We start from the raw sequence: 13,407 nt of genomic DNA on the forward strand, positions 1-13,407 counted from the left end.
TTACCGACATCTGGTGAAAATTTCATGTCATTAGCACCTCTAGTAATATATTTACTGAGAAAAATGGTGACGTGTTCAATACTTATTTTACCCGCTGTATGACAATAAACACTTTTTGTTATTATCACATGGCCACAAGATTATTCTTTTTTTATCCAATGTCACCGGCTGGGCTCCGTACCTAAGACCTTAATGTTTTCAAAGATCTCACGTTGTTTTTATATTTGATGTCAAAGAATCCAGCATAAAAAACACAAAACAAAATTCTACCAAGTAACTTATTGTTTATAGCAGCTTTAATATAAAAGTTCAGATCTGTTGAAGTGTGGTTCTGTGGAAAGGCTATGAGGCTGTTCAAAGACATATCTACAACGGATCAAATATGAATTTTTTTCATAGCGTTTTGAAGAAACCTCACTTCAAAAGATTCAAACTACCTCTTCAAATGCTTGCCATCTTACAAATGATTCTGTCACAGAAACCTAACTGTCTAACCTTATTAGTCTTTACATTAAAGTTGTGTCAACAACACTGTGATCTCTGCAAAAAAAGGAAGAAAGAAAACCACTCAGTGGCAGTTTTAATGATCAAACACTCACTTTCGTCCTCCTTAACCTCGACTGTTTATTAGGTGCAAAAGAAAAGACTCGACATAAATAAACTCACTCAAACAGTACAAAAGATAAAACATGGAAATAAGCAAATGTGAAGCCAGAAAAAAACAAACAAGAAGGAACTTCCATTCAGAATGAAGCAAATCAATGATGGTGGCATCAAAACAACATTTGCAGCTGCAAAGAGAACAGCAGAACAAAGCAGCGGACAAGCGGCAGGTGTTTGAAGTAGCTCTGCTCATGCAAGTGAAGGGGAGGCGGGCTGGACGAACACCTGGCCAAAGGGCTGACTGCCTGACTGATTTTCCTCTCTCCTTCTCTGGCTGTGCTTTACATCATTTCCTCAACCTGTCGCTTAGTCTGGTTTACACTGTCTGTCTGCTGTCTGTAAGACTTCACCCCCACTTAATTCCTTATCCACTTGCTCATCCTCCTTCCTGCATCCTTACCTTATCCATCCCAGGGCCTACTTGAAGTGCATTTCTGTCACTTTGCATCCCGGTGCTGGGAATGCGGGGAGAAAGTGGGGAGGGAGGGAGGGGGGGGCAAGGGGTTTGGGTACAAGGCAGCCAGGGAACTCACCACAGCACTTGTCTTTGAAGCCTCCATTAGCGCATCTGACACTCTGCCCGGGCTCACCTGATAAGCCTACAACACACACATACACCTACATAAGTGCACACATAAACACACGCACGGACAAGCCTGACCGCACAACGCCTGCCAGTTAACGCAAAGCAAACCGAAGAGGGGGCAACTCTGGAGAGAGGCGGCTGAGACAAGCTGCAAAATACACGTTTAAAAAAGCATCGGCTCGAAATGAAGATGAGAGAGCACTGGTTAGACTGTTGATATTTGTCTTGTAAAAGATTGCATCAGGAGAGCGAGTGTTTGGTTGCGACCAAATGAGAGAGAGAGAGAGAGAGAGAGAGAGAGAGAGAGAGAGAGAGAGAGAGAGAGCTTGAAGTGGAGCATCAGTGAGTGGGGACAGATGGGTCATTAATTAGCAAGCTAGAGACCAAGATGATTAATACATCAGAACACAGCTGCCCCCCATTGAGACGACATCAAGATAAACTCCTCTGTCCTCCACAAACGTCCATACCTGTGTGTGCCTGTGCGTATGACTCATCAAGTATCTTTTTACACATGCTTTCTACAGATGTGAGCATAAATAAAAACGAGAACGCAGTTTCAAATGAACGATTATTTAACGCTAAAATAAAGATTATTTTGGGGGAAAGGGGCCGGCCAGTTTTATTGCAAAATTGAATTTGAGCTAAGAAAGGTTTTGGCATTTTATAAGCTTAGAGCTTGAAAATGTAATTTTCATACATTAACAAGGATGTTAGCCGTTAGTGCAGAAAGACGGAAGTTTTCACAGCACCCCCTGGTGGAGGCAGAGGAAAAAAAGCCAATCATGGTCAAAAGACACCTTAAACTTGAAAAAATAAAATTAATTAAAAAACAAAAGTATCTTGGATTTACGTAAAACCACTTAAAACAAGTAGAAACACATATCAGTCCTATTCTCTAAAAAGATGGCGCAGCACTTTACACCATAACCAGTGAAAATAAAGTGAAACATGCACAAACGGGGTCAATGCGATTATGGGCATGCCCACTCTCGAGCCCAGTTCAATGTCTCAACTTTGTCAAGTATAAATTCGTTAAATGCGCTACACACCCTCACGTAGTGTTTGTAAATATTCCACTATGTAAACAATGCAGACTTTGGTGCATAGTGAAAAAGTGAAGCGCAAACAGACCACTATTTTGAGCTTCGTGAAAAAGCCAAATAATCAAAATGAGGTCTCTGAAAAGGCTCGGAGTGAACCGACTGAAGCAACTGCAGGCAGTTGAAAAACTCAGACATGAATTAATAAGGCATTCATTTTATTGCATTTGTCTACTTATTCAAAATGTTTAACCTACTAATTAGTTTTGCACAAAATGATGAAAATAGTTGACATTTGGTAATTTTATTTCAGTTATATCTATTTTTTATTTCAATATAAACTTATTAATTGCTTTAAGTTTTGTGTTTGTCAAAGACTCCATTCCATTCAGAAATAAATATTGTGTACTGTGTGAATATTGTGCACTGTGTGAATGGAAATGTGCAGTATAGGTCATGGTTGCGACTCAAGTAGGAAGTGACGGTTACAGTATACCTACTTCCAAAACCTAGACTACAGCACTGGTAGAGTAGAAAAAAAAACAATGACTTTGCCTGCTAAAGAAACTGTATTGCCATTGGTTTCTCATGGATCCCTGATAGTTCCCTTTAGTAAATCTAACCTGTGTCCTACTTAACTTTATGCCTTCTGGATATCAGGTAATCCGTTTTTATTTTATCCATTTACAGTTTAATCAGTTTATGATTCTGGATGCCCACTGTTTGGCCTGACTTGTGTTGGCACCCCTGTGGCTTCTTCCTACTGGGCAAGATGGTTGACAGAAAGAGGAAAAGGAGGTACAACCCTCAAATAGAAAATCATTATAACACACAACAGGCACCAAAGAGAGTGAACACCACCCAGAGATAGTGAACTGTAGCAGAGAAAAACATAAATAGAAAAAGGAAATATTGATAGGATGAGGAATGGAAGCAAGTTTTGGATGGATGGTTTTGGGCATGGAGTAATATCGCTCATTCACAGACTCAGCTCTGGACATGGCATCTTATGACAGTGAATATAGAGAAAGCTGCAGAGATGGAGGGGGTTGATGAGATAGAAATAAGTCTGGGTTCCATGCTGAGAAAGGGGGCAGCTTGGCTGAGTAGACCCACTCTGGCTAGCTTTTCCAACTCAGTCTTCATTCAGGCTCATTGGCACAAATCTTTTCCATTACTATTCATCTTTCTGACATTCACCAGTTTTCTGCTCATTTTACAGTGTGTCTCCTCGAGCCCCTCTTGCCGTTTCTCCAATTCAGTCCTTATTTCTATCTGTCCTAGCACCGTTACAACTGACAGCTTTTCACCTTGGCTTAGATCAATCCCTTCACACTTTCATGTCATCTTTGTGTTGAAGGTCTCCTGGGTTTCATTTCTTGACAGATAATTCATTTCTCACAGTAAATCCCTATTTGCACATTTTATTTTAAATGAGACTGTAGTTCAATCTGTAATGCAGGTATGGACTCTCAAGATGAAGTAAGAAACAAGAGCCAGAGAAGGCCAATAGTTTCAGATTTTGCACTTTTCACACTGAATATTTTATTCTATTTTTATTGGGTTTTTTGAGAAAACAACGGTAACAACATTTTATGTTAAACTCAGTTTCTTTGCTTAATTGCTTGCTGTCAATGTCAAGTAGCAAAATCTCTGGATTGTTATGACTGGGCTTGACACATGGGAGATGACATCACTCCCTTTCTATTCATTTGAATGAATTCATTTGTCTGACTTTCCTGTTTTATACGACACTTCACAAAGTGATTATTTAAATGCTGATAAAAAGACAGAAGTATGGGAACTTGTTAATCTGGATCAATCTTGAGGTCCACCATGAAATGATGATGACTAAGCTGCTTCCTTGTCTGTAATATAGAAAGGACCCAAGGTTTTTTTTTTCTTCATTAGAGTAGACTTAACAGTAAGATTTCAATCACTTCCAGCAAAGTCTTCTGATTCTTCATTCTTGATGACTTGTTTGTCACGGACTGCTTTGAAAGTGTCCAAAAATCCTCCAGTTTCCTAACCAATCAAATTCTCCATACCAGTTGGTGGCGGTAATGCACACCTTTCAGTTTTTGGCCAACCATCAATAAAATCTAAAAGAAGAAAAAGAACTAATCAAATTTTCTGCAGACAAGTGAACAAAGAGAGAAATTGGCAACAACGCTGTTGCTATCGCATCCCGTGTGTTGGGTTTCAACCCGGTGGTGATGACGGCCACCTGTCGCTGTCGTTTGTCGCTCCCTGTATGTCGAGCCCCTAACAAGAAAAATGCGAACGACACCGCAACAAAACTGGCGCAGAATGCCCCGGGGCCAAGCATCTCATTTCAGAAGTCTTTTCTTTTAAATGTATTGATATTGTCCTCAGTGTCCAGGAGAAACACAACACCAACAAAAACAGAAATGAAAGCAGGAGAGAGAGGGAGGGCTTTAACTTGAAAAGGAATCAAACACGCTCACTTTACAGTTTTTGTTAACAAGAATCTGGATCTGTCAGTAACCTAAGCCTCTTGGGAACAAGAGTGTTTGTTTGAGGGTCTTTTTTTCTCTCTGAAGGACTAAATCCTCGATACCAACAAGTTGTTTCAGGGTAAAGTTGTGCTTGTCAAAAAACACGAAGGCTCAATTAATGAGACCAATGGGGATGTTTGCAACTTAGTAAAAAAAGGCACATTTTCCAGTTATTTCTTAATCATTGTGGCCTGAGTTGGGTCATTCAAGTCAAAGTGTGTTGTGCCTCTAAATATCTGAAACATCATTAATGTGTTTACATTTAGCATATGTTCATGAAAGCCAATTACTAATTAACCTTTATATCCCAGATCTTTTTATCAAAGGAAAGCTCAGCCTGAAAGCAGCCTTAATGTAAAGTGCTGCTGTCTACGTCTGCGAAGATGCAACAGATGATTGAACATGAAATGCCTCTCGAGTAATTTTAAAGCATCACAAGATGAATTGAATAACGAAGGATCTCAAAACTACTGGAGTTTGTCGATAAATTAAAAAAAAAGTCAGAAGATGGCTATTTTGAATGTTTTGCATCTTGTTAAGTAAGAAGAAAAGAAAACATCAGTGAGAAGAGTGAAAGTCTTAGAGGCCTTTGGTAAATGAATCCCAGTTGCGTCTTTCCCTGAAGGCTTATTAAAAGAGAACACCATCTTAAATTGAGACAAATCCAATAATAAGTTTTTAGCCTCATGGAGGGATTAGGATCAAGAAATGTCTCTCCCTAGCTTTAAAAGGGAATAATGATTCATTATAACTACTGAGCAGCGAGCGAGCAGGCCTGACACGAGCTGGCATTTGAATTTGTTTATCAGGGTCTTTGATATGCACGGGGCTGTGTGTGCATTTAGCATCCCGATTATTTGTTCAGGTCAGGAACAAAATGACCCAAGACTCCTGAGAATCAGCCAGAAGCACAGAGAGAATAGGGATGAAAGGGAAAAAATATAGAGTCTACATGAAGCAAAACCATATCCCTGACCATTTACCAAAGATCACGTCCTTTTGTTGCCCGTTTCCTTTCACATTTGAAGATGGTGAGGTATAGAAATAAATAAGGGGATCCGAGTGTGATGCATTGGATTAGGGGTTTCTCATCTAAGATAAATTGGGTTTAGGAGGAAAAAAAGAGATATGGCTGGGTGCACTTAAATCCCTCTGTTTCATTCTAATCGACCTACAGGACTCATACATAGGAGGAACGGTGCAATTCGGCTTCACAGATTAAGACCAGGAGAACAAAATAACACACATGAGTGGTTCGTTTGGTGTTCAAAATGATCAATATCTTCACTAAAGAGAGACGGCAGATGGTGTATGAGCCATAGAGGAGAAAAGCAAAACTAAATGTGTTGCCTGCCTGATTCTTGAAAGGAGGGCAGGTAAAGAGAAGAAAAAACAACTCAATGCAATTAATAAACTACTAATGTTTCTTTTGCTTAAGTCTAAATATGGTTAAAATAATTAACAGTGAAGTAGAGCTCTATAGTTGGGGTATTTCTTTCACAGCTCAACTAAACTCACACTAATGTGATTGTTTGGCTGCGTCAATGCAAACACATAATTACATGTCATTTTGTGTAAGAACAAACCCCAAGATGATAAATGTAATGACAAGCTAAAACTTTACGAGCACTTCCACGCTAACTCTGGAGATTTCATGGCTCTGTAATCTCTGACTGACACACCTGGTGGATAAATCATGGAAAGCAGAGTGTATAAGGAGCTCAGGAAAGGTTTTAAACCCATTGGAATCTATTAGGGAAAAAATTGCTTTCTGTCAGAAATTCATGAAAGCGACTGCCTTTGTGAGGGATAATGCACCCTTCGCATGCTCTCAGGAGTCGCCTATTGGAGGTTTATTATTGATAAAATATCTCATAAACTTTTGCAAATAATGAGACTGGAGACTATAGTGCACTTTGAAACCAGTTGTGAAAATGAGCAAATATCGTTATTGTCATGGTGATCCGATAGTAAGCGATGTAACTTTGCAGAAAAAGGGTTCTGAGATGAAACTTTTGGTTAGCTGGGTTCCTTTTCTTTGGACTCTGTTATTCTCCCAATTAATTTCTCCCTCCATTGCACAAATGTTGTGCATGTGTGTGTGTGTGTTGGGTTAATTAGGGACTTTACAATCATGCCCGTAGGTGTGGGAATGATTAATGCAGGGTTGCCTGTCAGGTTGAATTAGCCTTGGGATAAATTCATGACTTGTTCAGCATGAACCCCCGCTGGGATAGGCTCGTGCATCCCGTCACCCTCTACAAGATAAATGCTGCGTTCCATTTACCTCAGAAGATGGAATTCAAATTATGGAATGGCATCAAACCCAGCTTAACCAGGTTATTGTTGCACCTTTAAAAAAATCAGTAGGATTTGCTAATTGCTGTACTAAGAAACCAGACTGAGCATTGTTACCCAGAACAAGCTGATAACAATGAATTTCTTTGCTTCCAAACCCTGCAGCCCTGCCGTTTCCTCATAGAGGGAGTGCAGTACTACGTGTGCAACAGATGTACTGAAGCACAAATCATCTGAAGTGGAAATAAATAGTTTATTTCTGTAGCTGTCATAAAGGATTTTGAGGTCAGAAAAACTTCCAGCTTGTGAAACTCCAACTTTGATGGGGTGGTTGTTAGGGTGAGGGGTGGTGGCGTCTCATTGATTTTTCCAACTTGGAATTCTAAATTTCTAACTTTTGGTTCAAATGAAATGCACTGCCAATGACTTCAAGCATTTAAGTCAGGATGAAAACAAAGCCTTTTTAAATCTTATGGTTCAAGATGTGCTCATTATTAATAAAGAACAGCTCTTACTGATAATGGGTCAGGGGTTCCAGGTTATTTTAACACCTTGAAACTTAAAAAAAAAATCACATTCTAGCATAAGTTGAACACACCAAAACTCTGAGTTTCTAATGCCTGGTTCACACGACAAGATTTTCAAATTGTCAGCTGATTTTCAAAGAGTGAGAGACCCCACACATGACGATAAAAACAATAAATAAATAAAAATCATAGATATAACAGGTTTGGTCCTGAAGTGTGTGGTGTACAGTCACATGGCACAGATGACACACCACACACAAATATTCAGATGTCAGAAGGGAAATCTCTTGAGATCTAATGTAAGTTCAGAGTAAACAAACATGGCACACCTTTCAAGATGCAATGGTGATAGTTTTTGGACTATTTTAACAAAGAAAACACAAAACAAAGACACATCTCACATGTCCTGTCTTCTGTATTTTGGATTCCCTTCCATTTATCTGTTACCTCCCTTCGGTTCGGCTATGTGTCACATTCAACAGGCTGTGAGCTTGTTTAACTTTGGGGGACACTACACATTCTGAGATATCAGGTTAAGACAATCCCAACAAGTTGAATATCCCCAACTTGAGGTCGGAGTGGTTCAACGTTCTTCTGAGCCAACCAGATCAGTCTTAACACACTGCAAGAATATCTCGTAAGATTATTCTTAGAGTCATCACAATAATTATGGCATCCTTAAGGTTGTCGGAATTGGGCCAAAAATCGACATTATCATCTTGAACCAGGCATAAGGAATAAATAGATGGGTGTTCTTTCAAACACAAGACAAAAACAAAATCTCTTAAATAAACAGTTTTTTTTTACCTTCAGTATTATATTGCAGTTTCAATGCAGCTGTTTCCTAACACACTTATGCTGATGACAACATCTGTGTCATCAAGGATTCTGAGTTGCATGAATTGCCAGTTCAGTTAGTGTGTTTCTTACTCTGGAGCCGTTACACTCACGATATCAGAACAAACATCTGTTGCTTTGATTACCAGTGGTGTCTTGTGTTTTTCCTCAGAAGCACTGAACTCCTCTTTTTCAAAAGGAGAAAACGCTTTGCAAGAGGGGGATAACCTAAACACTTAGCTAATTATGAGATAGAATCTAAATGGAGGAGGTCTGAGTTTGAACTGAAATATGAGTCAAAGCGTTCCAACTTTTATTAGAGCTCACTGAGTGTTGTCTTTTCTTCATTATCTGTGAGATATCCATTTCAAAGACATAAACACTGTGTTGTATAATAAATGAGCAGGAAGGAGTTAATCTTTAATACTGAGTCAGTTGGATGCTGTGCTTCTCATAGCAAATCCTTGTTACCTACATCCAAACTTGTCCACACTGATAGCAGTAGATTAGTGTGAATGAATGTGGGATGGACTTGAATAATTGATATTTTGAAGACAAGAGAGATAGCTAACAAACGTGACTCCGGTCCAAAAACCTTATTACCATCAGTTTGGATGATTTGTGCAGACAGTCTGTAGCAGGGAGACTGATGCATTCATGACAGCATTCTGAATAAACTATCAGTGTGTCAGGCATTTTTAAGTTCATGTTTAATACTGATAATCTTACATAGAATTCATCTCTGGATATAAAATGATAAACATATCCACTATGCCAATGCTGAATTAGGAAATGCAAAATGGATATCTTTCTCCATACTTCATAACAGACACCTCATAATTTCTATGTATATTTGTCATATAATCTCTACCCACAGATAACCATCACACCAGTGCTGAATTAAAGCAATATTAAAGTAGATTAAATCTGTCAGTGGTAGAGGAAATAAAATTACTCTGTGTCCATATTCAAAGATAACACAGCAGTGCTCCTGATAATGTCTGCACTCATAATAAATCACTGGTGTCCTGGAGAAGACAGATGTACACACAGCAAAACACAAAGACTGCAATATAGAAAAAGGATAAACAAAATCGAGTAACATCATACAGCCCATCTGATTGTGTTCACCTGCTACAATGGGGTTAACAAGCCACAGTTACATTTGCACCCAACACAAAACCATTAAAATTATATTGATTGTTTGCTCCTGACTTAATGGAAAATATAGGCACATTTTAAACAATAAAATTAAAGTAAAAGTGCTGTATTCATCCTGAATTAAAGGCTTGAATCACTGCAAATAAAATCCACAAGGAAATGTGACATGTACCAAAGAAGTTCCGTTTACATTTGGAAAAATAAAAATAAAACGACAAAGTTTGATACTACTTACCACTGGTGATTTTTTTAGGCAGTTAGTTTGTAATTTGTACCGAAACTATTTTGTTTTACACAATTTCTACAGGAAGGACGTGGCCTCAACTACTGTTTGTTTTGTACAACCAATAAATGTAAATTTCAGAGAATTGGAGGTTATCCTTTGATTTACCATGTAATGCTAACATTTTACATCTATGTATTGTTTCCATCCATCCATCCATCCATCTATCCATCCATCCATCCATCCATCCATCCATCCATCCATCCATCCATCCATCCATCCATCCATCCATCNCCATCTATCCATCCATCCATCCATCCATCCATCCATCCATCCATCCATCCATCCATCCATCCATCCATCCATCCATCCATCCATCCATCCATCCATCCATGTTTATTTGTATTTGTCAGAATTCAAACTAAGAAACATTAAAATTCTTCCAAGCCTGTGTGTGTGTGTGTATAAAGTTGTTCTTTGTGTGTTTGTGTGAACAATAACAGCTTGATGCAAATGCTTTAACTTGATTGTGTTTCTGACTTCCAGTGCGATGTGTTTGCTGAGCCTCGTGTGGATGTTCTATTGAATGAGATATGACGGTGCTTTTATTTATTATCTGTTGTCTGTGCTTCTTTTCCCCTTCACATCTTTATGCAGCTGCCTATATTTTCTTTCTCTCAAAGCAAAAAGTACATTCAGTTTATTTGTGATAAAATGAGCTATGCTATCACGCATTCTCTTTAAAAATATGGGCAACACAGCAAACATGACAAAAACCCCAAAACGGTGACACACTGAAAGAAAGAACTAACAGAGAGCGATGTTCACCCTGACACACATACACCATAACACCATTATTTAGCTGAATCATAATCATTTATTTTATTTTCTAGAATCCACCAGTAGTGAGCAACACGTTGGGTCTGACTCACTCCATTGTTAAGTGTTCCTCAGACACTTGTTGAACAAACAGAATGTTATATGGAACTGAGTCAGTGAAATAGAGAAAAATGCTGGTGACTAAAAATTTCATTACAAAGAATTGCAAACAAGCAGAAATGTGTTTTAAAAAATGTGTTTGTGAGTGTTTACAGCAAAAAAATAAAAAAAATAAAAAACTGGCTGCTGCTAAAGGAAATAGAGCCAGCTTGATTGGCGAACTATGTGAGGATTGAAGGTTTTGCATTTCTCTGTTTCATTTCAGAAAGCATTTAAAAATCAGCTTGACAGTTTGGCTTGGCATGTATAAATCTCTCACCAACTTCTTTTTTTTTTTTTGCTTTAATAAACACAATCAGAGTTTGCTTCTGATTAAGTACTTTAATCCTTTTTTGAGCTCAAGGACTGAGCATAACATTGCCACCGAAGCAAGATACCCAAAACCGTCAGCAATGCCTGGTTAGCTGATCCAAAAGAATGCTGTGCTAAAACCCAGGTGTTGTTCTCACTAAATCTCCTCTTAAGCCTTTAAGCACCGAAGCATTCAACCCAAAGTGAGGAGCAGAGGGGTGTGGAGATGTCTAAGAAGCTGTATTTAAATGAAAGTGACAAATAAGGACTTGGAACGTGTCGAGGTAGGAAGCTGTTGTTGCCTGATATCAAGTTTGTCAACTTTTTGCGCTCCAGCTTCCGATCCAGCTTGACATAAGTTGCATTTCTGTGCCACTGCGGGTGATTGCCCTTGACGCTGAGCTGAATGTGAAGTTAAGGGATGGATGATAGACACACAAATGACATTAATAAGTCGTTCAGCGTCAAACCTCTAAATTATATGGTTTGCGATCCGTTCGGATGCACACAGCGATTGGTATTCACATCACGAAAGGAACGAGGTAAAAAACTGTTCGACATGTTTCTCCACTCTTTGTTCAGTGGCTATGCCTCAGGGGTGCCGAGAACAACAAAAACAAAACAAATGAAGAACAAACCATTGAAAATATTCCAGCTACTGCAGACAGCCTAACAGCTCGTCCTGTTTATCAAAGGTCCTCATGGGACGGTATTTTTATTTTAATTGGAGAAAGTGTTGTATTACAGCAACAATAATAAAGAAAACAGTTAATAATTATTTTAGGTTTGTAAACTATCTCATGCAATATTTGTCAGAAATTGACAGGCTTTTTAAATTTAAAACACAAAACAGCTGTAAATATAGACACACCTACTTTTCACATTTTCTGTCACCTTTGGCTAACATCTCAGTCCTCCCTGTTTTTATCACTCCACATTCTGCTTGCCGTCTCTTTTTAGATTTGATCTCTGAAGGGAACGTCGTTATCAAAAGCTTCTGGGAAACACTAAGAAAGAACGACTGTATTTTCAGTCCCTTGGGATGCTGGGATTGAAAGCTTTGTACACTTTGCCTGTGAAAACGCACTGAGTAACTGACATGACAGCTGAGAGGTTTTCATCGCGACTCCGCAGCTTTGAGAGTCCTTGGCGGTGTTTTACCACATCGCTCAAGGCAAAAGTGATGCACCGTATAGTCTCACTTACGGCACAGGCATTGGAGCACCTTTATGCTTCTGGAAAAATGGATGTGCATTTCATAAACACTGGAGTATGCAGGGCTTTCTGGTTGAGCTGATCGGCAACTTAAATCCATTTTCCCCATCTGTGAACTGGTAGCAGCACCGGATTAACGCTGGAGGCAATAACGATTTCTCCAAAATTGGTCTCACTGCCATTATGATCATCTCTGCAGTCTGTCTTAAAGTGAATAAAATGAACACTGTGACCCACATGTTTCGGCTTTATTCAGACCCAACTCCTGCAATAGTTTGCAGCTGAAAGTATATTTCACTTAGACTTGTTTTTTTATTGTCAACGTTTTGCTCTCAACAAATGGTTTAATATTAATGAGCTAATTCTGTCTTAACCCTAACAGGAAAATGCATTTCATTAGTGTCCAACTTTGGGATGAAATCAGGTAAAACCATAGTTCTGAATTTTAAAATGAGGTTCTGTCCAAATATTTTACAAAAGAATACCTTACCTATTGTACAAAACTCTTTGACCTCTGTTTGGAGAAGTGAAGTTTAAATCTCAGCTAGTCTTAGTAGGGCAAGAACAAAGTAAGCAGCCATTTTAACACAACTCTAATTAAAAAAATAAAGACTATAAAAACTCACACAACAATTATTTTTTAAACTTTTACACTCCTGCCAATATCTAATTAAAATGTTATTTTTTTATATAAATTGTAATTGGGGCTGGAGCGGTTCGCGGACGAGTGCGAAGCGGCTGGGATGAGGCTCAGCACCTCCAAATCTGAGGCCATGGTCTTGAGCCGGAAAAGGGCAGAGTGCCTTCTCTGGGTCAGTGGGGTCGCCCTGCCTCAAGTGGAGGAGTTTAAGTATCTGGGGATGTTGTTCATGAATAGGGGAAGAAGGGAGCGGGAGATCGACAGGCGGATTGGCGCAGCGTCTGCTGGAAAGCGGGCGCTGTACCAGTCCGTCGTGGTGAAGAGAGAGCTGAGTCAGAAAGCGAAGCTCTCGATTTACCGGTCGATCTACGTTCCTACCCTCATCTATGGTCATGAGCTTTGGGT

General features: G+C 39.1%; 1 protein-coding gene across 3 annotated transcripts in view; it reads right to left on the reverse strand.

Moving 5' to 3' along the window:
- Positions 1-13,407, reverse strand: part of mid2 (midline 2) — a 97,120-nt gene that overhangs the window by 43,340 nt on the left and 40,373 nt on the right. Inside the window, exon 3 of one of the 3 annotated variants that reach the window (XM_014028001.1) lies at positions 1,197-1,262. The exons of the other annotated variants lie outside the window; for them this stretch is intronic. Coding sequence (XP_013883455.1) covers positions 1,197-1,262 — 66 coding nt within the window. The remainder of the gene's footprint in view (positions 1-1,196; positions 1,263-13,407) is intronic. 3 annotated transcript variants of the gene reach the window in all.

Source organism: Austrofundulus limnaeus, unplaced genomic scaffold, assembly GCF_001266775.1.
Source record: "Austrofundulus limnaeus strain Quisiro unplaced genomic scaffold, Austrofundulus_limnaeus-1.0 Scaffold708, whole genome shotgun sequence".
Taxonomy (NCBI): domain Eukaryota; kingdom Metazoa; phylum Chordata; class Actinopteri; order Cyprinodontiformes; family Rivulidae; genus Austrofundulus; species Austrofundulus limnaeus.